Genomic DNA, 26,659 nt, shown 5'->3' on the forward strand with positions numbered 1-26,659 from the left:
TATAACTTCTCAGAAAATTCCGCAACAATTTTTCCAGTGAATCTGCTAGAGTTTCTGAAGATATATTGCAATGTATCGTAATGAAAAATGTCAATGATTTATCAAGAAATTTCGCAAACAAAAACTTCAGACATCCTGCAGAAAATTTTGCCCAATTACACTCCAACCTCTTTTTACGACCGTTTTTTTACCGACGGTTCGTTTTACGACCACTTTTTTACGACCGAAATTCAGATTAACGACCGTTTTTATAAATGATCAATATATCAATAAGTATTCAAAATAGAGGATCATGATGTTCAACAACATTGTTCAGTAGTTCAAGGGCTAACAAATGGTGGTCATTGAATTGCGAAATTCTGCCACTAGGTGCCGCTAGTGAGCATCGTAATTTTGTTTTGCCGATATCTCAGGATCCTGACCACTTGGAAAGATGGCGTCTTCGGCAAAGTTGTTCAGTAGCTCAATGACTATCATTATAACAGCTATGAGATTCAAAATTTTGCCACCAGGTGGCGCTAGTGAGCATGAAACTTTTGTTTTACGAATATCTCAGGATCCTGGCCACTTAGAAAGCTGGCGCCTTCGGCAAAGTTGTTCAGTAGCTCTAGCGCTACCATAATAAAAGCTATGAGATTCAAAATTTTGCCACCAGGCGGCGCTAGAGAGCATAGAACTTTTGTTCTGTGTATAGCTGAGGATCCAGGCCACTTAGATAGATGGCGTCTTCGGCAAAGTTGTTCAGTAGCTCAAGCGCTACCATAATAAAAGCTATGAGATTCGGGATTTTGCCACCAGGCGGTAGTGAGCATGAAACTTTTGTTTTACGAATATCTCAGGATTTTGTCACCAGGCGGCGCTAGTGAGCATAGAACTTTTGTTATGCGGATAGCTCAGGATCCTGACGACTTAGAAAGATGGCTTCTTTGGCAAAGTTGTTCAGTAGCTCAAGGACTATCATTATTCTAGCCAAGAGTTTCGAGATTTTGCCACCATGCGGCGCTAGTGAGCATAGAAATATTGTTTTGCGGATAGCTCAGGATCCTGACCACTTAGAAAGATGGCGTCTTCGGCAAAGTTGTTCAGTAGCTCAAGGACTATCACTATTCTAGCCAAGAGATTCGAGATTTTGCCACCAGGCGGCGCTAGTGAGCATAGAACTTTTGTTTTGCGGATAGCTCAGGATCCTGACCACTTAGAAAGATGGCGTCTTCGGCAAAGTTGTTCAATAGCTCAAGGACTATCATTATTCTAGCCAAGAGTTTCGAGATTTTGCCACCATGCGGCGCTAGTGAGCATAGAAATATTGTTTTGCGGATAGCTCAGGATCCTGACCACTTAGAAAGATGGCGTCTTCGGCAAAGTTGTTCAGTAGCTCAAGGACTATCATTATTCTAGCCAAGAGATTCGAGATTTTGCCACCAGGCGGCGCTAGTGAGCATAGAACTTTTGTTTTGCGGATAGCTCAGGATCCTGACCACTTAGAAAGATGGCGTCTTCGGCAAAGTTGTTCAATAGCTCAAGGACTATCATTATTCTAGTCAAGAGTTTCGAGATTTTGCCACCAGGAGGCGCTAGTGAGCATAGAAATAGAAAGATGGCGTCTTCTCGAATCTCTTGGCTAGAATAATGATAGTTCTTGAGCTACTGAACAACTTTGCCAAAGACACCATCTCTCTAAGTGGTCAGGATCCTGAGCTATCCGCAAAACAAATGTTCTATGCTCACTAGAGCCGCCTGGTGGCAAAATCTCGAATCTCTTGGCTAGAATAATGATAGTCCTTGAGCTACAGAACAACTTTGCCGAAGACGCCATCTTTCTAAGTGGTCAGGGTCCTGAGCTATACGCAAAACAAAATTTCTATGCTCACTAGCGCCGCCTGGTGGCAAAATCTCGAAACTCTTGGCTAGAATAATGATAGTCCTTGAGCTACTGAACAACTTTGCCGAAGACACCATCTTTCTAAGTGGTCAGGATCCCGAGCTATCCGCAAAACAAAAATTCTATGCTCACTAGCGCCGCCTGGTGGCAAAATCTCGAAACTCTTGGCTAGAATAATGATAGTCCTTGAGCTACTGAACAACTTTGCCGAAGGCGCCATCTTTCTAAGTGGTCAGGATCCCGAGCTATCCGCAAAAAAAAAATCTATGCTCACTAGCGCCGCCTGGTGGCAAAATCTCGAAACTTTTGGCTAGAATAATGATAGTCCTTGAGCTACAGAACAACTTTGCCGAAGACGCCATCTTTCTAAGTGGTCAGGATCCCGAGCTATCCGCAAAACAAAAATTCTATGCTCACTAGCGCCACCTGGTGGCAAAATCTCGAATCTCTTGGCTAGAATAATGATAGTTCTTGAGCTACTGAACAACTTTGCCGAAGACACAATCTTTCTAAGTGGTCAGGATCCCGAGCTATCCGCAAAACAAAAAATCTATGCTCACTAGCGCCGCCTGGTGGCAAAATCTCGAAACTTTTGGCTAGAATAATGATAGTCCTTGAGCTACAGAACAACTTTGCCGAAGACGCCATCTTTCTAAGTGGTCAGGATCCCGAGCTATCCGCAAAACAAAAATTCTATGCTCACTAGCGCCGCCTGGTGGCAAAATCTCGAAACTCTTGGCTAGAATAATGATAGTCCTTGAGCTACTAAACAACTTTGCCGAAGACGCCATCTTTCTAAATGGTCAGGGTCCTGAGCTATACGCAAAACAAATGTTGTATGCTCACTAGCGCCGCCTGGTGGCAAAATCTCGAAACTCTTGGCTAGAATAGTGATAGTCCTTGAGCTACTGAACAACTTTGCCGAAGACGTCATCTTTCTAAATGGTCAGGATCCTGAGATATCCGCAAAACAAAAGTTGCATGCACACTTGTACTGCCTGGTGATGCAATTTCACTTAAGCAGTGTTGCCAGCTTCGACGAAATTTTGAACCTTTCATGAAAAACTGGATTACAGTTGAAGAGTGTTGCTATGTTGCTAAGCATTCTATTTTTCTGTTCCGTTCAAGTTTTATGGTTTTGATCCCTTCTTTATTCTTCTTAAACAGTGTTGCCAGCCGCATGAACATTTGTGATTCGGCCGACTGTATGGCACGCAACACTTCCTTCAACTTGGGTGAACATTCGGTATCGTTATCTTTAAATTTTTTTGGTATTTGCATATCACACCCCCATAAAATTGGCTCTTTTGATAACAGTCGAGCAGTGTTGCCATCTATTACCAACATATGAAAACTTGAAAGGCCATTTTTGAAAGTTCTCAACCCATGCTTCAACTTTGCCGAATATCTCAAATCAGTATTTCCGCATCTAGACATGGCATTTTTCAAAAACATAATTATAACCCTGTTTTTTTTACGACCCCCCGATAACGGTCGTAAAAAGAGGTTGGGGTGTATTTTGCAAGAATTAAGACTGATATTTCTAAGAAATTTCAAAGAAAAAATCTTGAGGTAAAATCTGTGGTTCTTCTGAAGAATTTCATGAAAATTTCATGCAGAATTTCGGCAATTTTTTTTGATGACTTCATGTGGAATTTTAACACCTTGAATGCTTACTGAATTTCGGCAGGAATTCTAACCAAATTCTGCAGAATGTGTTGCAGAATTTTTGAAGAAATTATTGCGGAGTTTCTGGAGGAACGCTTGCAGAATATTCGGAGAACTTTCGCTCAACTTTTGAAGAATTTTTGTGTAATTTACGAAGAAATTCTTTCGTAATTGCTAGAAATATTTTTGAACAAATCTTGAAATATTTCTGAGGATTTTCTTGCAGAGTTTTCTGAGAAATACATCAGGAGAATTTCCGTAGAATTTCAAGAAAAATTCTTGCGGAATTGAAAAAAATATTTTTGCATATTTTTTGCAACATTTTTTCAAACAGTTCTTGCAAGATTGCTGAGGAAATTCTTGTAGAATTCCTTGCAGAATAGTCTTAGAAAGACTCTCAGAATTTTCGGAGAAATTCTTGGTAAAATTTTTCAGATATATCTGAAATTTTGCTGGAGAAACTCTTGCAGAATTTAAAAAGATTTTCATTAATTCTCTGGAGAAATTCTTGAAGAATTTCAGAAGAAATTATTGTTAAAAGCGATGAGAGGTTCTAACAAAAGTTTTCGAGAAATTCTTGCAAGCTATCCGAAAACATTTGCAGCGTTTTAAGAGGAATCCATGCAAAATCTCTGGAGAACTTTTGGCACAATTTCTGTAAGAATTTGTATAGAGCTTCTCAAGAAATTTCGCAACAATTGTTCCAGTGAATCTGCAAGAGTTTCTGAAGATTTATTGCAATGTGTCATAATTGAAAAAATCAATGATTTTTTTTTTTCAGAAATCCAGCAAGTTCACTCCAGAAATTCCACAAACAAAAACTTCAAAGATTCTGCAGAATTGATTACCACCAATAATTTCTCAAGAATTAAAACTGATATATCTGAGGATTTTTCAAGGAAATTCTTGAGGAAAAACCTATGGTTCTCTTTTAGAATTTCATGAAAAGTTCTTGCAAAATTTCAGCATTTCCATAGAAATTCTAATAAAATATCCAAAAGATGTCTTCCAGGGTTCATAAGGAAATTTGTTCTGGATTTTTTTTGCATTCTTTCTAAAGAAATATAAGCCGATGCTTTTCACTGAATAACTACAAAAATTCTTGCAGAATTTCTGTAATTCTGGATAAACTTATGCATAATTTTAGATGAAATTTTGCAAGATTTCTGACTTAGTTCCTGAAAAATTTCTGAGCAAATTCATGTATCACTTCAAAAGAAGTACTAGCAGAATGTTTTTGTGAAATTTTGTTAGAAATTGTGGAAAATGTTCTGCAGTGTTTTTGGGAAAAAAAACATCTTGCGGTATTTCTGAAGAAAAGAATTAAAAAGTTCTGGAGTAACATGTGCAAAATTTCTGGAGAAAATCATGTAGCATTTTCACATGAATGCTTACTGAATTTCTGCAGGAATTCTAATTGAACTTCCTCAGAATTTGTTGCAGAATATCTGAAGAAATTATTGCGGAGTTTCTGGAGGAACGCTTGTAGAATTTCTGGAGAACTTTCGCTCAACTTTTGAAGAATTTTTGTAAAATTTATGAAGAAATTCTTTCGTAATTGCAGGAAATATTTTTGAACAAATCTTGAAATATTTCTGAGGATTTTCTTGCAGAGTTTGCTGAGAAATACATCTGGAGAATTTATGTAGAATTTAAAGAAAAATTCTTGCGGAATTTCAAGAAATCTTTCTCCACATTTTTTCAAACAGTTCTTGCAAAATTACTGAGGAAATTCTTGCAGAATTTCTTGCAGAGTTATCTGAGAAATACTCTAATAATTTTCGGACAGGTACTTGGTAAAGTTTTTCAGATATTTTTGAAGTTTTGCTGGAGAAATTCTTGCAGAATTTATGGAGATTTTTTGTACATTCTCTGGAGAAATTCTTGAAGAGTTTCAGAAGAAATTATTGTTAAAAGCAATGAGAGATTCTAATGAAGCTTCTCGAGAAGATATCCGAAAACATCTGCATCGTGGCAAAATTTCTGAAAGAATTTCCATAGAACTGCTCAAAGTATTTCGCAAGATTTTTTTCCAATGTATCTGCAAGAGTTTCTGAAGATATATTGCAATGTATCCAAAAATTCCGCAAACAAAAACTTCATAGATATTGCAGACAACTTTGCTTGATGTCCACCAACCATTTTGCAAGAATTGAGACTGATATGTCTGAGGACTTACCAAGAAAATTCTTGAGGAAATATCTGTGGTTCTCCTGAAAAATTTCATGAAAAGTCCTTGCAGAATTCTTGCAAAGTTTTGATGACTTCATTTGGTATTCTTACAGAACTTTTGGAGAAATTGTTGGGAAATTCATGCAGAATAAGGAAAAATTTCTAGATAAACTGTTGGAAAACATCCTTAGTGGTAATCTTGAATAACTTGAAGAGAAATTATAGCAGAATTCATGGGGACATTGTTGCAGTATTTCCATAAAAAATCTAGCAATATCTCTAAAGAATTTCTTCCAGGCTCCATGAGAAAATTTGGTTGGAAAATTCTTGAATTATTTCCAAAGAAATTTAAGCAGATGCTTTTCATCATATAACTACAAAAATTCTTGCCGATGTGCCAGAGAAATTCTTGCAGAATTTCTACAATTCTGGATAAACTTATGCATAATTTAAGATGAAATTTTGCAGGATTTCTGACAAAGTTCCTGAAAATTTTCTGAAAAAATTCATATAGCACTTCAAAAAATACTAGCAAAATGTTTTTGTGAAATCTTATTAGAAATTGTAGAAAATGTTCTTCAGTGTTTTTGAAAAAAAAAATCTTGCGTTATTTCTAAAGGCAAAATTTAAAAAATTCTGGAGCAATATTTGCCGAATTTCTGGAGAAAATTTTGCAGCATTTCCACATGAATGCTTACCGAATTTCTACAGGAATTCTAATCGAACTTCTGACGAATTTGTTGCAGAATATCTGAAGAAATTATTGGAGGAACGCTTGCAGAATTTCTGGAGAACTTTTGCTCAAATTTTGAAGATTTTTTTGTAGAAATATGAAGAAATTCTTGCGTAATTGCAGGATATGTGTTTGGACAATTCTTGCCAAATTTCTGAGGGTTTTCTCGCAGAGATTGCAGAGAAATACATCTGGAGAATTTCTGTAGAATTTCAAGAAAAATTCTTGCGGAATTCCAAGAAAAGTTTGTGCACACAGTTCTTGCAATATTGTTGAGGAAATTCTTAAAGAATTCCTTGCAGAGTTATCTGAGAAATACTCTCAGAACTCTCAGAGAAATTTTTGCTTAAATTTTCGAGATATTTTTGAAATGAATGCTTAACGAATTTCTACAGGAATTCTAATCGAACTTCTGACGAATTTGTTGCAGAATATTTGAAGAAATTATTGGAGGAACGCTTGCAGAATTTCTGGAGAACTTTTGCTCAAATTTTGAAGATTTTTTTGAAGAAATATTAGAAGAAATTCTTGCGTAATTGCAAGATATGTGTTTGAACAATTCTTGCAAAATTTCTGAGGGTTTTCTCGCAGAGATTGCAGAGAAATACATCTGGAGAATTTCTGTAGAATTTCAAGAAAAATTCTTGCAGAATTCCAAGAAATGTTTGTGCACACAGTTCTTGCAATATTGTTGAGGAAATTCTTAAAGAACTCCTTGCAGAGTTATCTGAGAAATACTCTCAGAACTCTCAGAGAAATTTTGCTTAAATTTTCAAGATATTTTTGAAATTTTGCTGAAGATATACTTGCAGAACTTATGCATATTTTTTGTAGATTCTCTGGAGAAATTCTTGAAGAATTTCAGAAAAAATTATTGTCAAAAGCAATGAGAGATTCAAACGAAACTCCTCGAAAAATTCTTGCAATATATTCAAAAATATTTGCAGCGTGTTCAGAAGGATTCGTGTAAAATCGCTGAAGAATTTTCGGTACAGTTCATGTGAAAATTTCTATAAAACTTTTCAAAAAAATTCGCAACAATTTTCCAGTGAGAGTTTCTTAAGATATATTGCATTGTAATGAATTTGTCCAGAAATCCAGTCAGATTACTCCAAAAGTTCCGCAAAAATATAACTTTATAGATTCAGCAGGAAATTTTGCATGATTTCAATCTTCCTTGATTGAAAATCTGTGGTTTTCTTGAAGAATTTCATGAAAAGTTCTTGCAGAATTTCTGCCTACTTTTTTTTTCGAGAGCTTCTTGTAGAATCTTTGGATAACTTCTTGCAGAATTTTTGGAGAAATTGTTGGGAAATTCATGCAGTTACCTGAGAAATTTAAGCAGAATTTCTAGATAAACTGTTGAAGAATATTCTTGGTGGTAATCTTGAAGAACTTAAAAAAATAATATTGCAAAATTCATACAGAAATTGCAGTTGCAGTATTTCCATAGAAATTCTAGTAAAATCTTCAAAAGATTTCTTCTAGAGTCCATGAGGAAATTAGTTCGGGAAATTCTTGCAATATTTCTAAAGAAATTCTAAAGAGATGCTTTCTATCCAACAACTACAGAAATTCTTGCAGATGTGTCAATGAAATTCTTACAGAATTTCTGCAATTCTGACTAAATATATGCATAATTCATGTAGCACTTAAAAAAAACCAGCAGAACGTTTCTGTGATTTTTATCTAGAAATTGTGGAAAATGTTCTGCCATGTTATTTGGAAAAAATCTTGCAGTTTTTCTGAAATGCTTGCAGAATTTCTGGAGGAACGCTTGCAGAATTTTTGCTGAACTTTTGAAAAAAATCAGAATTCGTGAAGAAATTCTGGCGGAATTGCTAGCAATATTCTTGCAAATTTTTTGCATCATTTCTTGAACATTTTTTACAAAATTTCTGAGGAAATTCTTGAAGAATTTCTTGCAGAGTTATCTTAAGAAATACTTTTTAGAATTTCCGGAGAAATTATGCCCCTGCCCCCTCTGGCTACGCCTCTGAACCCAAACGGAGAGCACTTTTGATTTGAAATCGATTGCGGTTCCCACTCCCTGGGAAAGGCACCGGACGGACGTGCAATAAACCGAAACTGCTTGGTCCACCGGGAAGAGCGTTGGTTGATAAATCCCTACAAATCCCTCATGAGAGAATCACACTCACTCGTCTTTCCCATTCGCCTAGTGAAGTGTGTGTGTGTGTGGATCTCGTTTTGGGATGAATGCGTTCCGGGCGAGGGACGACATGACAAATCGATTCCAGTTCGATGCCTGAGTATTGCGAAAGCTTTGGTCGTTGACTGTAACAACGTTTGGAGTGGATTCTGGGCCGAAAGGCTTTCGAGCTTTTGTTCCGGGAAGAGATGAGTCTGTTTGAAGTGTTGTAAAACGGCGTTTAGAGGTATGAGATTGTGAGATGAATTGTGGCGTGATAAGTGGATTTGATGTCATTGCAAAACAGAAGCCCTTCGAAAGTAGGTTCTGTCGAATTTTCGAATCGAAATTTTGACACAGCTAACAGAAGCTTCGTGATAAGGGGAGAGCACAAAGACTGAGAAGAAAACCCAAAACAAAACATAAAACGAGCTCACCATAAGCATCTTAATAACAGATTATAAACCACTATTGCAATAGTGGATTTATAATACGTTATTTACATTACTGTGGTGAGTTCGTTCTATGTTTTACTTAATGAATTCTTCTCAGTTTTTGTGTCCCCCTTATCACGAATCGTCTGTAACCTGTGTCCAAATTTCGATTCGGAAATTCAACAGATCCCACTTCAAAAGGGCATCTACTTTTGTAATGATATCAAATCCACTTATCACGCTTTTTAGTTTTTATCGTATAGTACATCATTTTTAATCAATAAACTCTGGATTGTAGCAACGAATTTCTTAGTCAAGTAAGCTTAATCAGACAGTCTCAGTCGAAATTTTCATTGTCAATTTCCCAATGCAAAAAGGGAAGTTTTTGCTTGCATCACTTATGAAAGAATGTAGTTGGGAATTCCAGGAAATAACAGCAAGGTCTTTAATCCTTTTCTTCAATCAAACTGAACTCTAAGCCAAAATTCAACAAAGGAAACCTTTTGCCACGACGTCATTAAATTTTGCGAGTGTTGAAGTGTCGAAAACTGTCATTTTCTCTACCAAATCCTCTACTACTTTTCCCCCCACATCCCCACCTGATGTGAAACTGAAACTTGTAACCTGTTATTAATTCGTGTTTCAACTTTCTTCCTTTCTTTCCAGGTAAGTGATCCGCAAAACTTTTTCGGCTTCTCTTTTAGCCGGACGGGTGGAAAATTGGTACTGGATTAGGCTCCCGGATCAGTTGTTGCCGACGGACGGCGGTGTGTGCCTTCAGGTGACAAGTGAACAGGATGTTTTGTTGGACACTTGTCAGTCAGGTTGGGAGGATGGGAGATAATCCAGGTATGAAGGGTTTCCTTTTTCTTTGGGTTTCATTACTGGCAGAATGGATATAGTTTTTGTATAGACAAAACAAACTTTACATTGCAAAGGGAAAGTCGATAATCATTGCTACTTTGGAGATTGATTGATAAATCTATTATGAGAACTGTTCATTTGATAACACTAGCCTTTTTTTGCATAACAGAACAAATTGTATGGTGGGATTGTACCCCGTTTGGCATAAAGTCGTTTGGCATAAGGTCGTTTGGCATAATGGTCATTTGGCATAATGGCCGTTTGGCATAATGATTGACTTGAAATAAATATCGGCATTTTTTGAGCTTTTACCGAGATCAACACCACCGAGCCCACAGCAAAAAATTTTGGTAGGTTCTAAACAAGCGTGGTGTTCGTTCAGAGATTATCCGAGCTAAGAATTTCAAAAATTGTTGTGACATTATAGAGCATTACTAAATAAAACTCGTGACGGGTCTCTACATCTCAGAACATAGAGTACCCTTGAGCTTGTTGCGATATACATATTTGAAAACAGTAAATTGGCAAGTAAAGTTCGCAGTTATTCATCAAGGGGAAGCTCATAGAATATTGCGCTGCATATCAAGCTCTGTCCCAGTTTGGACGTAACACGCGCTGAAAATTACTTGATAAAAGAATGATTTTTTTTTTTGCAAAATATAAAAAGCTCTAATCAAAAGATCTATTAATGCGACCTAATGCAAAAATAGCCTTTATACGAGAGCAGATTATTTTTCGTTTAAAATGTTTCAGACTCTAACGCAAAAAAAATCTTTTCACAGCACAGCTCAAATGAACAACACATATTTAAAAGAAAATATTTGTGGCAAAACTTTTCTACGGTTCAATATAAATTCAAATTTTGGAAGTGTACATCAAAAACACCGTCTATTATCGAGAAAAGGGAAAATTTGTGACTGAAATATTATATTTTCCAGCATATCTCGTAAGGAGATCACGCGTTTGCCCCAAAAAAAGTATATATTGAATATTGGTAGGTTCTGAAATAATTATAATTCTAACAACACATCTGGCAAGAATTGATAATAAAAATGCTTCACAATTAGCTTTACTTAATACTAAAATTTAAAACAGTATGAATATAAAGAACAGCCTATTTTAAAAAGAAGTCAAAATTTACAATCTAACCAATACAAGAATTGACGCCAAAAATTATTGCGGCAATGACTGGTTCCCCCGGAAAGTGGTGACGAGAAAGAACCATAAACAGTCAAAAGAAGGAAGTATTCTGTCATTCTCGGCTATACACATATTGGCAAAAATGCTGAAGACGGTAAAACTCGAAAGAACCGCCAATTAAATAAAGAAGGGTGCATATTAGATGGTCAGTTCGTTCACCCCCCTGAAATGTATATAGTTACGACAATTATGAGTGCTAAAAATTTTCCGGGGGAGTGGGCTAGTCGAGGAAACGGGATATTCGGGAAATGGCATTCGGGGAAACGACATTCGGGGAAAAGTAGCACAACCCATCAAAGTAACTGCAGTAATCGATTTCTCTTTTCGCAGATAATTTGAGCAGATCAATGTTATCGATTGCCGCCCTTTTGTCAGTTGTATACAAAAATACTTAAAAAATATAGCTCCAAAGAACAGCCTATGCATAAAAGAAGGAGAAATTTATTGAAATTTAAAATCAACAGTTTTCATACCTATAATAATGGTTACATCATATTTAGGAAAAAATAGAACTATTAATAGAAGGGTAAATTTGTGCTAAATATATAAAAATCTTCAGTGCAAAAATTTGTTCCAATAGCGAAACTCAAAAGAAGAATTAATATATGAAAGAAGGGTAATTTCTTGATAAATAATAAAATACTATTGGCAATAACTTTCCTAATATGCTTAAATTTATTCAAGAGCGAATGATTGTTGAATGGAGTGCCATTTTGTATCAATTGACTCCAAAACAAGCCTTGTGACATCAGAAAGATTCAATAGAAACGTAAAAACGAAAATTGAGAAATTCTTGGTTTCAGACTCATTATGCCAAACGACTATTATGCCAAACGACCATTATGTCAAACAACCATTATGCCAAACGACTTTATGTCAAATGGCTTTATGCTAAACGACTTTATGCCAAATGACCTACCACCGTATGGTGGTGTATTTTACTATTCTACTAAAGGTAGAGCTTAAAAATCATCAATAATAATCAACAGACTCTAATGATGTGCAGTGCATCATGATTGTTGCAGAGAGCCTTAAGTGAGAGATACTCTCAATATTCTAAAGTTTTATCCTCGTATCCTACACAATTGCAATGCGACAACAATCTGCTTCAAGTTCAGTTCATAATTCAGACATTGGATTTTTTGGAATAATTCTCAACAAGATATGAGAAAGAATCCTTTAAACGATTCCTAAAAAGATGTTTTCTGGAATTCCCAAACGAATCTAAGATGAAATTTCGACAGCAATACGTGATATAATTCTTTGAGTATTTGCTGATAAACTAGAAAAACTGAAGTAAGCCCAGGATGAAGTTCTGCAGAAGTTGTTGGAAAAATTCTCGAAAAAATTGGTGGTGTAGTTTGAAAAGAAATTTCCCCAACAGTTTTTGAAAAAATCTTTTCCCCCGACATCTTATACGTGAAATTTTTCACATGTAAGCATCGTATAACGCGATAGGTGATTTCATTATAAGTACATTTTGGTTGTCTGGGTGGACAGACTTAGAGAAAACCGTACAGAGAAGTTTGGAATAATTTATCCAGAAATCTGTGGAGCATTGGCCATATTGATTTTTAAAAGAAATGGCTGAAGAATCTTTTGAGAATTGACTGCAGGACTTCCTGGAGAAATTCTTCGAATAATTCGTAGACAAAAATCCGTGTGAAGCCCTAAGGAAATGTAGCAGAATCAATAAAAGACAAGGATCCATTCCCACACTAGTTCATGGAAGAACATTTGTAGATATCCTCGAAAAAAATCCATGGAGACATCCCAGAAGAAATCCCTAGAGTAGATCTTGAAGAAATGTGTTAAAATATCTCTAAAGCAAACTTTGAAGGAATTACTAGTGTTGTAGTAAAGTTCGCAGATTTGTTTAAATCTTATTCCTGGGTAATTACGGTGGCTAAATAGTAGCAGAGTGTCATTCGCATGTCCAGTTTAGGTTCTATAACTTAAAGGACTAATAATTTCGGTGGCCACTCTGGTGCACAAAAAGGATCAAAATGATCATTCGTTAATAATTTTGATAAGAAGCCTACTGGTCGAAAATTGTTCAAGAAAAATCATCCTGTATTCCCTACTCCAGAAATTATTTTTTGCAAAAATATCCATCAACCTAATAGGTCGGTTGTGCTACTTTTCCCCGAATATCTTATTTTCCCGAATAGCCCACTTCCCCGAAAAGGGTTCAGTGGGCTATTCGGGTGGCAAATCAGGATGGTGAAGGAACTGGTCATCTGAAATGCACCCTTCTACAATTTTTTTTTATTGTCCATATTCGCATAGTCGACATGAGCGTTGGTTTGCATTCTTTTCCTATTAATACACTGGTTGAACATGCGAACAGCGCTTATTTGTTCTGAAATATCAGAACCAGTGCTGTTAAATGTCATGAATATCACGCGACTTTGACATTTTAATATTGTTAATAACTTTAACATTTAACAGCACTGAATTGAACTATAAAAGGGATTGACATGAGCACATACACCAACTTATCCGAAGAAACATCCGAATAGTTTAGCTTATAAACCAGGTTACTGCGACAGAGACCTGGTTTTTACATCAATTCATCCATATAATCGTTCATCAAACTCACTGATTGAACGGATAAAAAGACGTATGCGTTTGTAGATGACAAAAGAAAGAATTTAATCAAAAAATCAACTTTCGAATTTCAAAATTTCTCGAATAGTTTTTCAAACAGTCTCAAGTAAGAATAGCAAACAAACTTATTTTATCAATGCTACGTGTTTCGCAGTTCCTTGAAAAAATTAGTAACGAATATTCTGACCTTTCATAAGTGGATGGCGATAAAAATACCTGCCCGAACTTGTCCGATCGCAAGAATGGCCTATACGCAATATCCGTATTTTTTTAAATTTTACTAAAAAAAATCAAACAAATTATTATATTTACCAACAAATTGACACCAGACCTGCTTTATGTTAATTAATGAGATAATCATAGGTGATATATGGTATTTAAATTGAAAAATTACAAGCAAAACTAAAAAATTTCGATTTTTAGCACATTTTTTTTGAAAAATGCCTATATTTCAAAAATAGTAGGCCTTGGAAATTTGACGTCTTCAGCAATTATTTTCAGCATAAAATAACGATCAACTTTGCCGAAGAAACAATACCCCTAATCTGCCATTCGACTGAAATGGCATATGAGTCATTTATGCGAATAACACTAATTATTTTCACTATGGAAAACCTTCGTACTTCTTCACTGAAGCATTTCATTCCAATCGCACGCCGTAAAAGTTCTATAATTCACGAAATTTTATGAAATTTCCTCACCGACCGCGTAAAATTAAGAATGTAAACGAAGTTCAATCCATCGTACTGAGAAAAGAAAAGCTTGTACGCATCAATGTGTGCGATGCTCGACGTAAATATACGGTTCCTTTGAATGTGTTATTTTCGCTGCACTGTGAGCAAATTCCATAATTGTACTGTCAAAAGAAATTGTGTTCATATGTTTGGGCGTCATATGTTTGACGAACAATGAATTTTAAAGGAAATTAGTATATTCCATCATGCTGAAGGAATGGAGAAAGATGCCCGTAGATCTATATATTCTAGTTAAACATTTTATTATAGCGTTGATATGTTGTGTTTTGACCACTCAATATATCGCAGCGAGCCGTGAGTTGTGAGACGAATCTGGAAACTGATTGTTACAGAAATGAAAACGATACGACCAATAGAGAAACCGGCAAGTAATAATTTCATTGCTTCTTCTTCTTCTTCTTCTTCTTCTTCTTCTTCTCCTTCTTCTTCTTCTTCTTCTTCTTCTTCTTGGCATTTCGTCCTCACTGGGACAAAGTCTGCTTCTCAGCTTAGGCAGCATCCATTTATTACGTAACGTAAATTTGAAATTTTTGCCCCCTCCCTCCCTCTGTAACGCTACCCCTAGAGCGTGGATGCCGCCTTTGTGTTCTTATGAGCACTTCCACAGTTATTAACTGGGAGCTTTCTTTGCCAAATTTGCCATTTTCGCATTTGTTTCGTGTGGCAAGGCAAGTACGATGATAATCTATGCCTAGGGAAGTCAAGGAAATTTCCATAACGAAAAGATCCTGGACCGACCGGGAATCGATCCCAGACACCTTCAGCATGGCTTTGCTTTGTAGCCGTGGACTCTAACCACTCGGCCAAGGAAGGCCTCACAATTTCATTGCATTATTTCCAATAAACGACCAAGATTTATCAAAATCTTATTATACAATACGAAAGCCGTTTTGGGAAAGAATTGTTTGGCATGGGTTTGTATCAGCATCAGAAAATTTCAGGTTCTCAGTGATCAACGCCTAATACGATGGATGCTAGCATATCACCCTACCAAGTAAAATTTTAATCGATATTTTTCATTGCGATACCAAGTAGGTAGTAGAATGAATCTACTTGAATCGAATGAGTGCTTTGTTATGTGCAAGTTTTCAATCGCAACATAGAACTAGAGCAATTCGCCAATTTTTGAACAGTCAAAATGCTCGCCAATAGTTGAACACATCGTAAGGAATACACGAACTGTTCAACAATTGGCGAGGTTTTTAGCCGATCAACACTAGGCGAATTGCCCTACTGTATGAGTCATGTTCGAAATTTGGGACAAAACGGTTATCTTATAACGGAAAAATCTGTTTTTATATTTACCAAAATCTATCGAAAATTTTGATAAAACCAATATATATATATATTTAATGAATGAATGAAAGTGATACAAATATATGACAAAACAAATCTTTGCCGTTCTATGTTTCGATTCCCGGTTGATCTAGTATCTTTTCGTAATGGAAATCTTCCTGGCTACCCTAGGCATAAAGGATTATTGTACCTGTCGTTCAATTGGAGTTGAAATTGATTTGTGGCTGCTTGGTCAAGGATGACCTAGAAATTGGTGAGCTCGTTTCATGTTTTTTCTTTTCTTTTAAATGAGTAAAATATGATAACACATGTTTTCATCCTGACAACGGCAAGAATGTTACGTTTATGTAGTTGTTCAACAAACTTTGAATGGTTCGTCTCTCCAAGTGTCGGCAATAATTTTTATTCCGTTTGTTTTTTTTTTCGAATGTACTAAAAATATTATATTTGTAAGCATAAGTTACATATATTATATAATTAGATATAAGTTCTTTGAAATTATTGTTTATCATGGTCTAATACCTTCACGGAGAAAAAAGAATTGTTAAGTCTAGCATATTTACTGGTAGATCAATCATATTTTACATGTTTACATTTTGCATTTTACATCATATTCACATATTTTACATTAAAATATTCATGTTATGGAAGACAGAAACAAAAGCAAAAGCGATTGGGCAGTTTGGAAGTACCAATACCAAGTACCAATACATATTATGCTTGTAACGATTGTATCCAGGCATGTTAAAACAACTATCGGGAATGTTACGTCAATCTTGCGTATTATCAAAGTGAATCCTCCCCACTAACAAACATTCCCTAAAGTAACCTTTAAGGAGATTCAGAGGTAAACTTCTTCTTCTTCTTCTTCTTCTTCTTTGCATTAACGTCCTCACTGGGACAGAGCCTGCTTATCAGCTTATTGTTCTTATGAGCACTTCCACAGTTATTAACTGAAAGCATTCTTTGCCAAAGTGGCCATTTTCGCATTCGTATATCGTGTGGCAGGTACGATTATACTCTATGCCCAGGGAAGTCAAGGAAATTTCCATTACGAAAAGATCCTGGACCGACCGGGAATTGAACCCAGACACCTTCAGCATGGCTTTGCTTTGTAGCCGTGGACTCTAACCACTCGGCTAAGGAAGGCCCCAGGGGTAAACACGGTCTTCAAATAGCAAAGGTTACGCTCTAATACTCCTTCCCAGTAGCGTAGCTAGGGGGTGCGGTGGGTGCGGTCCGCACCGGGCCCCGAGTTCATATGCGGCCCCCAAATCGTGGTAAGTGTTTCATTTACTATAAAGAATTTGATTTCCAGAAAACTAACAGGTTACAAGCAGATGAAAACTCAGTTTGGCGGTGACCCTGATCGGCAATGTATAGTGATTAGAAAAGCTTAAATACCTCAAAATTCATTCTCGATAACTCGGTTTGATTTTGAAAGTTATACGGATCTATCTAAATGTGCGGGGCTCATAATCGTATCTGAAACTGATTTGGAGGTATGTTACAAACCTCACCGTATTTCATTTCAATTATAATTTAGAATAGAAATCAGTAACCATCTTTGGGACATGGTTTGTACATATTCAAGGCTGGTAGAAGATCTCTTTTTAGAGGCTTAGCCTCTATTTTAACGCAAGGCTTTATTTTTAAAGGCTCTATTTTTAAGAGATCCTTAAAATAAAGACTATTTTAAGGAAATTTTACCACTGGTTCTTTAGGAATTTCTTTTCAGATTCCTCGAGAAAAAACTTCATAAATTCTGATAGTGAATTTTTTTTTCCATAGATTGTATACAAATATACAATACCCAATTGCCTCAGACGTCCATTCAATGGTTTGTCGATTTAAATTGATGATTTGACCTTTCTAACTACGATTTCAATGAGCTGTCCGGAATTCGAATCAAAGTGTCCGGAATACGAGGCAAAAGTGAAGAGGTGTCCGGAATAAGAATCATGAAAAGGCCACATATTTCCATTTATTTAAAATTATTCCTGTTGCGGAATCAAAATCTTCACCCAACATTCGAAAGTTAAGTGTTTTGAAGGCTCGATAAGTATACATAATAGTTTATTTTGTATGCTTTCTGATGAGTTATACTTCACTGAGGCCTTAAGTGTCCGTAATATGAATCAGAACGGTATAGGAGATCTTCCCTAGCTTCATAAAGGAGCTCTTTAAAAAATACTATACTGTTCATTTGCATTTGAGAATTTTTCAAAGAATTCCTAAGAGAATTCCTATGCCAGTTTCTCCAGTTTACCATACAGGACTTTTTACAGAAATACTTCGATATAACATAACTCGATTTTTATATTCGTTACGTTACATCGAGGTTACGTTATATCGAAGCAAGTTTTTTGGTATCTGAATTTCGTTCAACATGTATACTTTTACTGGAAAATGGATCATGAATTGATGTTATTGACCTAGCAAGCATTTTCAATCTTTCTTACATATTTTTGCGTGTTTATTTTTTATTTTTATTTTTTTATTGTTACGTCTCTATTGCTGCAATCTTTGAAGAAATTTTTATAATTTTTGTATAAACTTTTAAGATATTTCGGAACTATAAAGAAACACGTCTACTCTCAGTCACAGTCCAGAACTAAAGACCTCGATGGTCTGTTTTATTCATTTAATCCACAGACTTGCTATAAAACCTTTATGTGTGTGTTTCTGACAGGGTTTGGATATTTGGTCGAACAGTACAGAAATGTATTTCAGAAATATCTTTGGAGGAATCCTTGAACACTCAGAAAAACTCTGAAAGAAATTCATAAACGAGATCTTTCAGAAACCCTTAAAAAGTTAATGTTGAGCCGTCCATTAACCGTTCTAGGGTCGACGTACCAATAACCGCATAGCTAAGAACAAAAATTCGTATAAAATCGAAAAATAACGCTAGCATCTTTATTTTTACATCATCTGAATGTAAGGAAGATAATAAGGTGCAATCAAATAATCTATTAATGCAATATTTAATGGTAAGCAGGCTTTGAGAAATGTGAACATGGAAACAGACAAACAAACAACCATGCAGTTATTGCTCTAATTTTGGATCGCACAGACGTCTCTCAATTTACTACAATGGCGTAGTTGGTAGGTCAAAGTTTTAAAAAATAGAAAATATCTAGCAAAAATGGGTTTTCTGATAGGCAAAGACAGAAATCCCATAAGATGACTTAAATAAGTAGTCTCCGACGGACATGGGCGGAGATGAAATGACGGATTCTGATAAAAAAAAAAAACAGACATTCATAGAAAAAAAGGTCTCTGATGGACAAAGACAGAGTACCGAGAACTGGATTCTGACGGAAATGGGCAGAAATCCACAACAAAACTGGCCTCTCAGTAGACAGAGTGCGTTTACGGGCAAAAAAAAATCAAGGTAAAAGTCCCATAATTTGAGCGATTGAAGAAGAATCGATTGAAAAGACTGCAATCCCGAGTAAAAATAGTGGCAGTTCGCTCATACTGGATCAGCTGTCAAGATTACTTTGGTCATTAGCAGCAAACTGTACTTGACCGCTCTACTTGGGATGTCGATACTCAGCCTGCCCAGTAGGTCCGTACGTACTAATGCTGATATAAGACCACGTGAGGAACGTCAGTTGTTTTCGCCAGGTTTTTAGGGCGAATATTTTGTGCTTTCGCGTACGCAGCCAGAGAGCTTTCGTGTATGCGGCCAAGCAACTGGTACACGAGGTAAATAAATGAATGAATGAAAACGGAAACCTCGAATAGTATGCAAAAAATGTAATAAAATGATACAGATAGTACTTCTCCGTATCAGACATATTCGTTTTGGTAGTTTTCACCCTCTTGAGGACTTGCAATTGCCACATTTTGATCCTCGTTTTATGATGATGAAATTCCTCATTTTGCGTCTTGAACCTGCGACACCCGTATTGTTGAGTTGTTGTCCTGCTCCTTTGCTCCTACGGCCACATAAGATGAATAGTATTTGAAAGAAAAGTGACCAATTTAAACCATCACTTTTCGCCGTCATAAAACCTGCAATTGTAGTAGTGAGAAGATTTATGTTTGACTCCCTCTTACCACTATATGCAAACACAAAGCACGTGGTATATCTGTCAAAACACTGGATGGCATTTAAACATTCGAATATAAAGCCAATATAGTGCTTATTTAATGCCTGTATGCATCAGGCTTAGAAGCATTAATGATGCTGTAATAGGGTTTCTATGCAGTGGAAGTGCAGTTATAAGGTGTGTAAGCATTTGTGGTGCTATTATAATGCATGTACGCATCTATGATGCTGATTAATTGATTTATATTTGCTTTAAGACGTCCTGAACGCATTGATGCTCTGTGCTAGAGTTGGTCTTGTAAAATTAGTAAATTTAAACGCTTCGTAAACGAAGAATGAGGTCGACACCACTGTTTGCGTTGTGCTACTACAAACACCAATACATCGGTGGTCCAACGAGCAAATGGAAAACAATTTTGAATTGATATGCTTTTCTATGCCATTTGTGCTACACAATTATCTAACTTATACAATCAACAAGCCTTAAATCGCGTCTCTCGCATTGTAGAACTCCAGGGGATAAAGAGTTGCTCTACATCATTTATTTTATTTGATTGATAGCAGTTCTGGTTATCGATGCTGTTCAGGATTCAAGTGGTCATAATTGTTTACCGAAAAAGCTCTTACCGTGTCTTCGGTGGAAACGTAACGGATCAAAATTATCAAAAATCCTGATGCAAAAAAAGCTGTCTATTTATTAAATAGGAGTTTGAAATAAACGCAAGAGTTTTTCAAATAGTCTTCAACTGTTAACACAAAAAAATCTGTGTCTTATCTATTGTACAATGAAGGAAATATGAATATTTCTTGCTATGCTCTCCTTATTTAGTAGACAGTAGAGAATCAACTTGAAGCATACATTAGGGTTATGCAATCCTGCATCCTAAATGATGAAAAGCATTTGTTGAATTGAAATGTTGAATTAAAGTGAAATTGCAAAGCATTCATGATATCGATAGAAAGAATTATTACTTCAAAGTTATTGAAAAAGTGCAAAATAACTTTTAAAATGCCAGAAGAGTAGGCTGTCGGTCAAATTAGTATAATGATATAATGCTAGTGGTTACTTCGGTATTCTCCGTGAATATTTTTGGTGGCCTCAGTTAACTAAAAAAGCAGGTGATTGCGTCAGCCAGCAAGAACTCTTTCTAATGATCTATGAGATGTCGATCTAATTTATACTGATGTCACAAATGTTGGCTATATGCCAAATTTTGAGTTATGGGGATATCCATTAATAATCCATTAATAATCCACGAGTTGAGTAATCCATTGAAATTAGAATTATGAAACCGTATTTATACTCCACAGAATCCAGAATATCTGAAATAAATTAAGTGCATACATTATAAATAAAAAAAATGACACATTTAATTCAATTAAAAAAGAGTAGATAGAAAGGAGAATGTAAGGAAGATAATAAGGTGCAATCAAATAATCTATTAATGCAATATTTAATGGTAAGCAGGCTTTGAGAAATGTGAACATGGAAACAGACAAACAAACAACCTTGCAGTTATTGCTCTAATTTTGGATCGCACAGACGTCTCTCAATTTACTACACTGAAAACTTTTTATCTTGGTTTTATGGGAAAAATATGAAAACTAAGAAAACTCAAATGTTTGTATTTATTATCGCGTGTGCCACTATAGGAATACATGTGCCTATAGTAGCACTATTTCTAATTTCTGTTCCTATAGTAGCACTAGGATGACGTCGTTGGCAAAATACTTATCAAAACAGTATTTTTACAAAACTTCTATATTTTTCCTACAAAGTGTGGATCAAAAGCTATCGTTTGATGTAAAAAAAGTTCTTAATTCATCAATTATTTCGTAACACAAAAAAATAGTTTCTCTCAGTAGTGCTACTTTAGGAACAATAGGTTTACTATAGGCGCAAGGGAGCTCAAATTTTAAGCAAAACTAATTATTTCGATCAAATTCAATCTATGTATCAATGGTTCTTAGATAAATAGCTCCTGACATTCATGTCAAAAAATGTTTTGAAAAGATTTATATCAAAATGGCCGTAAAAAGCCACTAGGGGACTGTCCACTAAGAGAACACCGACCCTAGGCAATTATGGGACTTGAAGAATTTTGTTATGAGGAACTCTTGAAATAAATCCTTTTGTTATTTTTTGACAGAATTTTAAAATAAATTCCCCAAGAATTCTTTAAAAAACGTATCAGTAAATTGATAAAGGAATCACTAGAAAACTCCATTCAAAGAAGAACTAACGTAAAAGAGATTTTCCATGGAAAAGTTTCAGAACGAATACCTTGTGAGAGTATCGGCATTATTCCAGGAGAATTCTCTGGGGTATTTGGAGATCTTGATAAGTTTTTGGACGAATTCCCGAATATATTTTGTAATACAAAATATCAGTAGGGTATTCTATAGAAGAAAACTTTCTTAAGAAATTCCTGATGGAATCAAATGGAAGGATTTCTTAATTAATTTACTGACGATATTTTGAGAAGATTGTTTTTTAGGTTTTTAGACGAATACCTGTACGAGTTTTTAGAATAAATGCTAGGGCATTTCAAGAATCATTACTAGATAGTTCTTCGAAAGAGTCGCTGGAAGAATTCATGATAAACTGCTGGAATAATTTATGAATTTCTATACTACGGAAAAAATGAAGTATCGTAGGCAGAATGGTTTGAAGAATTTATAGTTGAATCTTCTTTATATCCTGGAGAAATCCCTTGGTGAAATTCTTGATCAAAGGCATAGAAGAATTCATCTGGTGGAATCCCTGGAATTATTTTTGAGGAATATCTCAGAAGCTTTTATGCATGAATATCATGAGGATTAACTAGTGGAATTCCTACAAGATCACTGTCGCAATTAAAAAAAATCTCTAAGAACTCTATATTCTTTAATTCCCGAAATAATCTTAGGGACAATCTCTGGAGTAATTCCTGAAGCAATTCACTGGTTAAAATCTGAACGGTAATTTGAAAAAAAATCCTAAAAAATCCTTTGAGAATATACTATTTGAAATCATAAAGATATTGTAAACGGGAATCTAGGTGGAAGTTTTGAGAAAACGTAAAATCATTGTAAACATTCCTGGAGTACTTATTTTCTTGAACAATTTCAGGAAGGGTTTCTGAAGAAATTCATGCTGGAATCTCTAAGGTAACTTTTATGGTTATCCTAAGCAGAATTCTACATTGGATTTTTTAGGGTTTATTAATTTTTAGGAAGTTCGTGAAAATCACAAAATGAACTCTTGAGAAAATCTTTGGTGTTCATTTTGTAATTAGTTAGCATAATTTAAGGCTTTTCTGCCGAACAAAACACAAAATTCGGGAAATGTAAACATTACGCTAGAATTCCCAATTTAAGCTGTATATGGATCATTGCTTTCCAAAGCTACTCCGCCAGCTAATATATCAACTTACATGGCAATTCACTGGAAGTCCTCTCGATAATTTTAAATAAACTAATGTATTTTTGAACAAGAATTAAAAATGAAGAACTGTAGGCTTATTTACTGACATTTGTGTCATTTAACGACTACAGTAACATTATCAACATAAGTTCCACCATTTTAGTCATAATTCTAAAAAAGCTATTTGGTCATCGTTTATTTCAACAGTTGAGTTCACATTAGCGTTCGCATTTGAACGGCGTTCATATTACTTTCTTGAGGGCCCCTAAATGGAACACTGCACCGGGCCTCAAAAACCCTAGCTACGCCACTGCTCCTTCCCCCAATACCACCTGACTGCAAGGGCGTGGCCGGTGTCGTTATTGGCCCTATATAAATAGAGGTACTGAATTACGGACAAGGAAAACCATTGCCAATCTCAGCTAAGCTTCTATTCAATTATTTGTGTATATTCACTGACTTCGGTCAATTACTGAATAGCAACCATAGAAATGTGTAGTCAGTCTTAGCTAAGCTAATATATCCATCAACCGAATATGTAGTACAGATGTGAATAACATACACAAAACTGCAATCAAAACTCACTTTTTGTATATCCCAAAGGTTTTTAAAACCTTTCATTAAAGCCAAACAGAACTGAAATCGGTCAACACACTGATTCTTGCTAGCTGTTTGAATTTTCGTCGTGGTGGAACCAACCCAAGTGCTAATTTGTAACTTTTCTTATGGAAGATTCTTAAAAAGTTAATCAATGTTTTTATTGACGCAATCTTTTGATTTTGTCTTGTGGAGTATCTCGTTTATCACCGACAACTGTCCAGTGGACTGTTTATTGCAGCCAATCATAAAACAGACAACGAGAGCTAAATCCATAGATAGCTTATCTGTGATGGATGCTGGAAGCCTAACACCTTTATTTTTTGGGGTTTTTAGATCCAACGCTCTGCAAGCTACTCTACACAATCACTCCTTCATATCCCGATCGGTTCAATCTTCAGGTATATCCCGGTCTGCGGCGTCAGCACAAACGTCTTCGCTTCAAACTGCAATCGGTCCGGAGTCTCGGACCGGGGCCCGAAGCGGAAGTTCCGCAGCAACGTAACCAATCCGATCTTGGTCTGCATCAACCCGAATCGCATCCCGATGCAAACGCGGGGTCCTTCACCGAAGGGCAGGTAGCAGTATGGGTGTCGGGATTTGGCCACTTCCGGTAGGAATCGATCCGGATCGAAACGACCTGGGTCAGGGAAGTACTCCGGATCGTGGTGCATCGAGTGGATGGGAATTTGGAACAGGGTTCCTGCAGGGATGGTGAAGTTGCAGCCGTCCGGAGTGTACGGCGAGTTGGAGATGCGGAAGAGGTTGTCCACCGCCGAGTACTTCCGTAGGGTTTCTGTGAGTTGGAAAAGTGCTTATGAGATTGAGTGCCGATTTGATGGAAACTCCTATACTTACCACTGACAACTCGATCCAGATAGTTCATACCTAGCAGAGTATCGTATTTCAACTCTCCTCCGTCCTTAGCGACTACATCTTCAATCTCATTCCGCAATCGATCCTGAATATCCGGATTGTTAGCCAACTCGTACAGACAGAAGTTGATTGTGGTGGACGAAGTCTCGAAACCGGCCGTGAAGAAAATGAAACACTGCGCGGCTATCTCGTTCATCGTGATTCCCTCGCCGCCCGAATTGGGTTCATCGCTGAACTTTCCCTTGTTCTTGATCTCCATCAGCAAATTCAAAAAGTCGTTTCTTTTCACGTTGTTCCCTTCCCTGTAATGCACCGTACTGTGCACCAAACTCATGAAGAACTTGTGAACGTCGTCCTCCACGACCTTCAGCTTGATCTTCTTCGCAAAGTTTTTATAGGCGCCTCCGATGAAGAACTTCAAAAACCTTACCCCGTCAAACCGGTTCGCCTTTAAGCCCATCAACCGGAACTCCGAACTCGGGTTCTTAATCGAGTTACACTCAACCCCGAACGCCACATTACCAATCACGTCCATCGTAAACCGCTGCAGAATGTTCTTCAGCTCGATGTCCTCCTTCAGGCAATTCTCCGCCAAATAGTCCTTCAACCGCTCGGCCACGTTCAGAACCGACTCGAACATGTACTTCATCTTCCCCGAGGTGAACGTCGGAGACATCTTCGTACGCATTGCCTTCCACTGGGCTCCCTCCAGGCTGAACAGATTGGCACTCAGAGGATCCCCCGCCGGATCCACGAAAATTCCGCGATCATGAAACTTGTTGAAATCTTTTACCAGGATACTCTTGCTGATCTCCGGATCGATAACCAGCACTGCCGGCTGGAAGAAGTTCATAATTCCACCGAGCTTCAATCCTCGGCCCTTGAACTCCCAGTACAATCGCTGGAGGATTTCGCAGCTGTGCTCTTTCTGGAATATTCCTCGAACGTTCCCGAATAGTAGGTGAGGATTCTTCGCGAACGGAACGCCTAATCGTGGCCATTTCTGCTGCTCCCGCCTCAGAAAGAAGTAGACGAGCCCCGTTAGGCCCACGAAAATCGTCAAAATCACCGTAACTGGGTCCATTTTCCGAAATGTTAATGATCCTTCTAGGATGAAGCCTTCCAGGTAACTGATAGGGAAGCAAATCGCTGCAGGTCGTATTTATCAGCATAGCAGCTGCTTGGGATGATTGGGAGCAGTACGGCCAAGTGCGAAGAAGTGTTTTCTTGATAAGATTGCACGCGAGAGCCGCCAGTTAGCGCCAGATCATTGTTTACATGCCGAGTCATGGCGCTCCATATATGTGGTGTTGATTGCGTGCTAGACAGGGAGACTTTGTTTGACAAGAAAGGCTTGTACTGGAAAGCTTTCCGTAATCTTTGTGTTTGGTATTCAATCGTTATCGATCCATTAGTGAAAATAAAAGGACGGATTTCAATTTGATCTCGGAATGAGAAACCTTAAGGGGCTGTCCATTAATTATGTAAGGGTTTATGGGGGGAGAATAAATGTTTCATACAATTTATTTTTAATTCTCATTCAAAAAATCTTACCATGGGGGGAGGGGTTGAAAAACCCCGAAAATTGTCTTACGTAATTAATGGATCGCCCCTTAAGAAACTACATTTTCGAGTAAGTCGAAGAGTTATTCCTTCACGTATTCGAATCCTCTGAGCATAATCTCAATTAATCGAATCAAAAAACTACATTTTAGTATTGTACTTTTTAATTCTGCTCTAAATGCTTAATTTTTGAAAGATACGCGTATTTTGACTACCACTTGTAGTACCACTTCTTTAGTACCTATCAGTTTTTCGCATCAACTGACTGACACTGAAGAAACGGGGTTGGTGGTCTGATGGCACCCGCTTCTGCTTGATAAGCACAAGGTTATGGGTTCAATCCCAGGCCCGTCCCTTCCCTCGTACTTTGTAGTTATATATCTCTCACTTGCTT

General features: G+C 36.7%; 2 protein-coding genes across 9 annotated transcripts in view; one reads left to right on the forward strand and one right to left on the reverse strand.

Annotated features, from left to right (window-relative positions):
* The window catches only part of LOC5576390 (sodium/calcium exchanger 1), a 641,354-nt gene that overhangs the window by 478,954 nt on the left and 135,741 nt on the right, over positions 1–26,659 (forward strand). The gene's annotated exons all lie outside the window — the stretch shown is intronic.
* On the reverse strand, positions 23,966–25,854 carry LOC5565578 (probable cytochrome P450 6a14). The gene is made up of 2 exons (XM_001649882.3): positions 24,685–25,854; positions 23,966–24,622 (listed from the first exon to the last, which is right to left on the reverse strand). The coding sequence occupies exons 1-2, from the start codon at positions 25,784–25,786 to the stop codon at positions 24,201–24,203; spliced, it is 1,524 nt and encodes a 507-aa protein (XP_001649932.1). The 5' UTR covers positions 25,787–25,854; the 3' UTR covers positions 23,966–24,200.

Source organism: Aedes aegypti, chromosome 1 (genome assembly GCF_002204515.2).
Source record: "Aedes aegypti strain LVP_AGWG chromosome 1, AaegL5.0 Primary Assembly, whole genome shotgun sequence".
Lineage (NCBI taxonomy): Eukaryota > Metazoa > Arthropoda > Insecta > Diptera > Culicidae > Aedes > Aedes aegypti.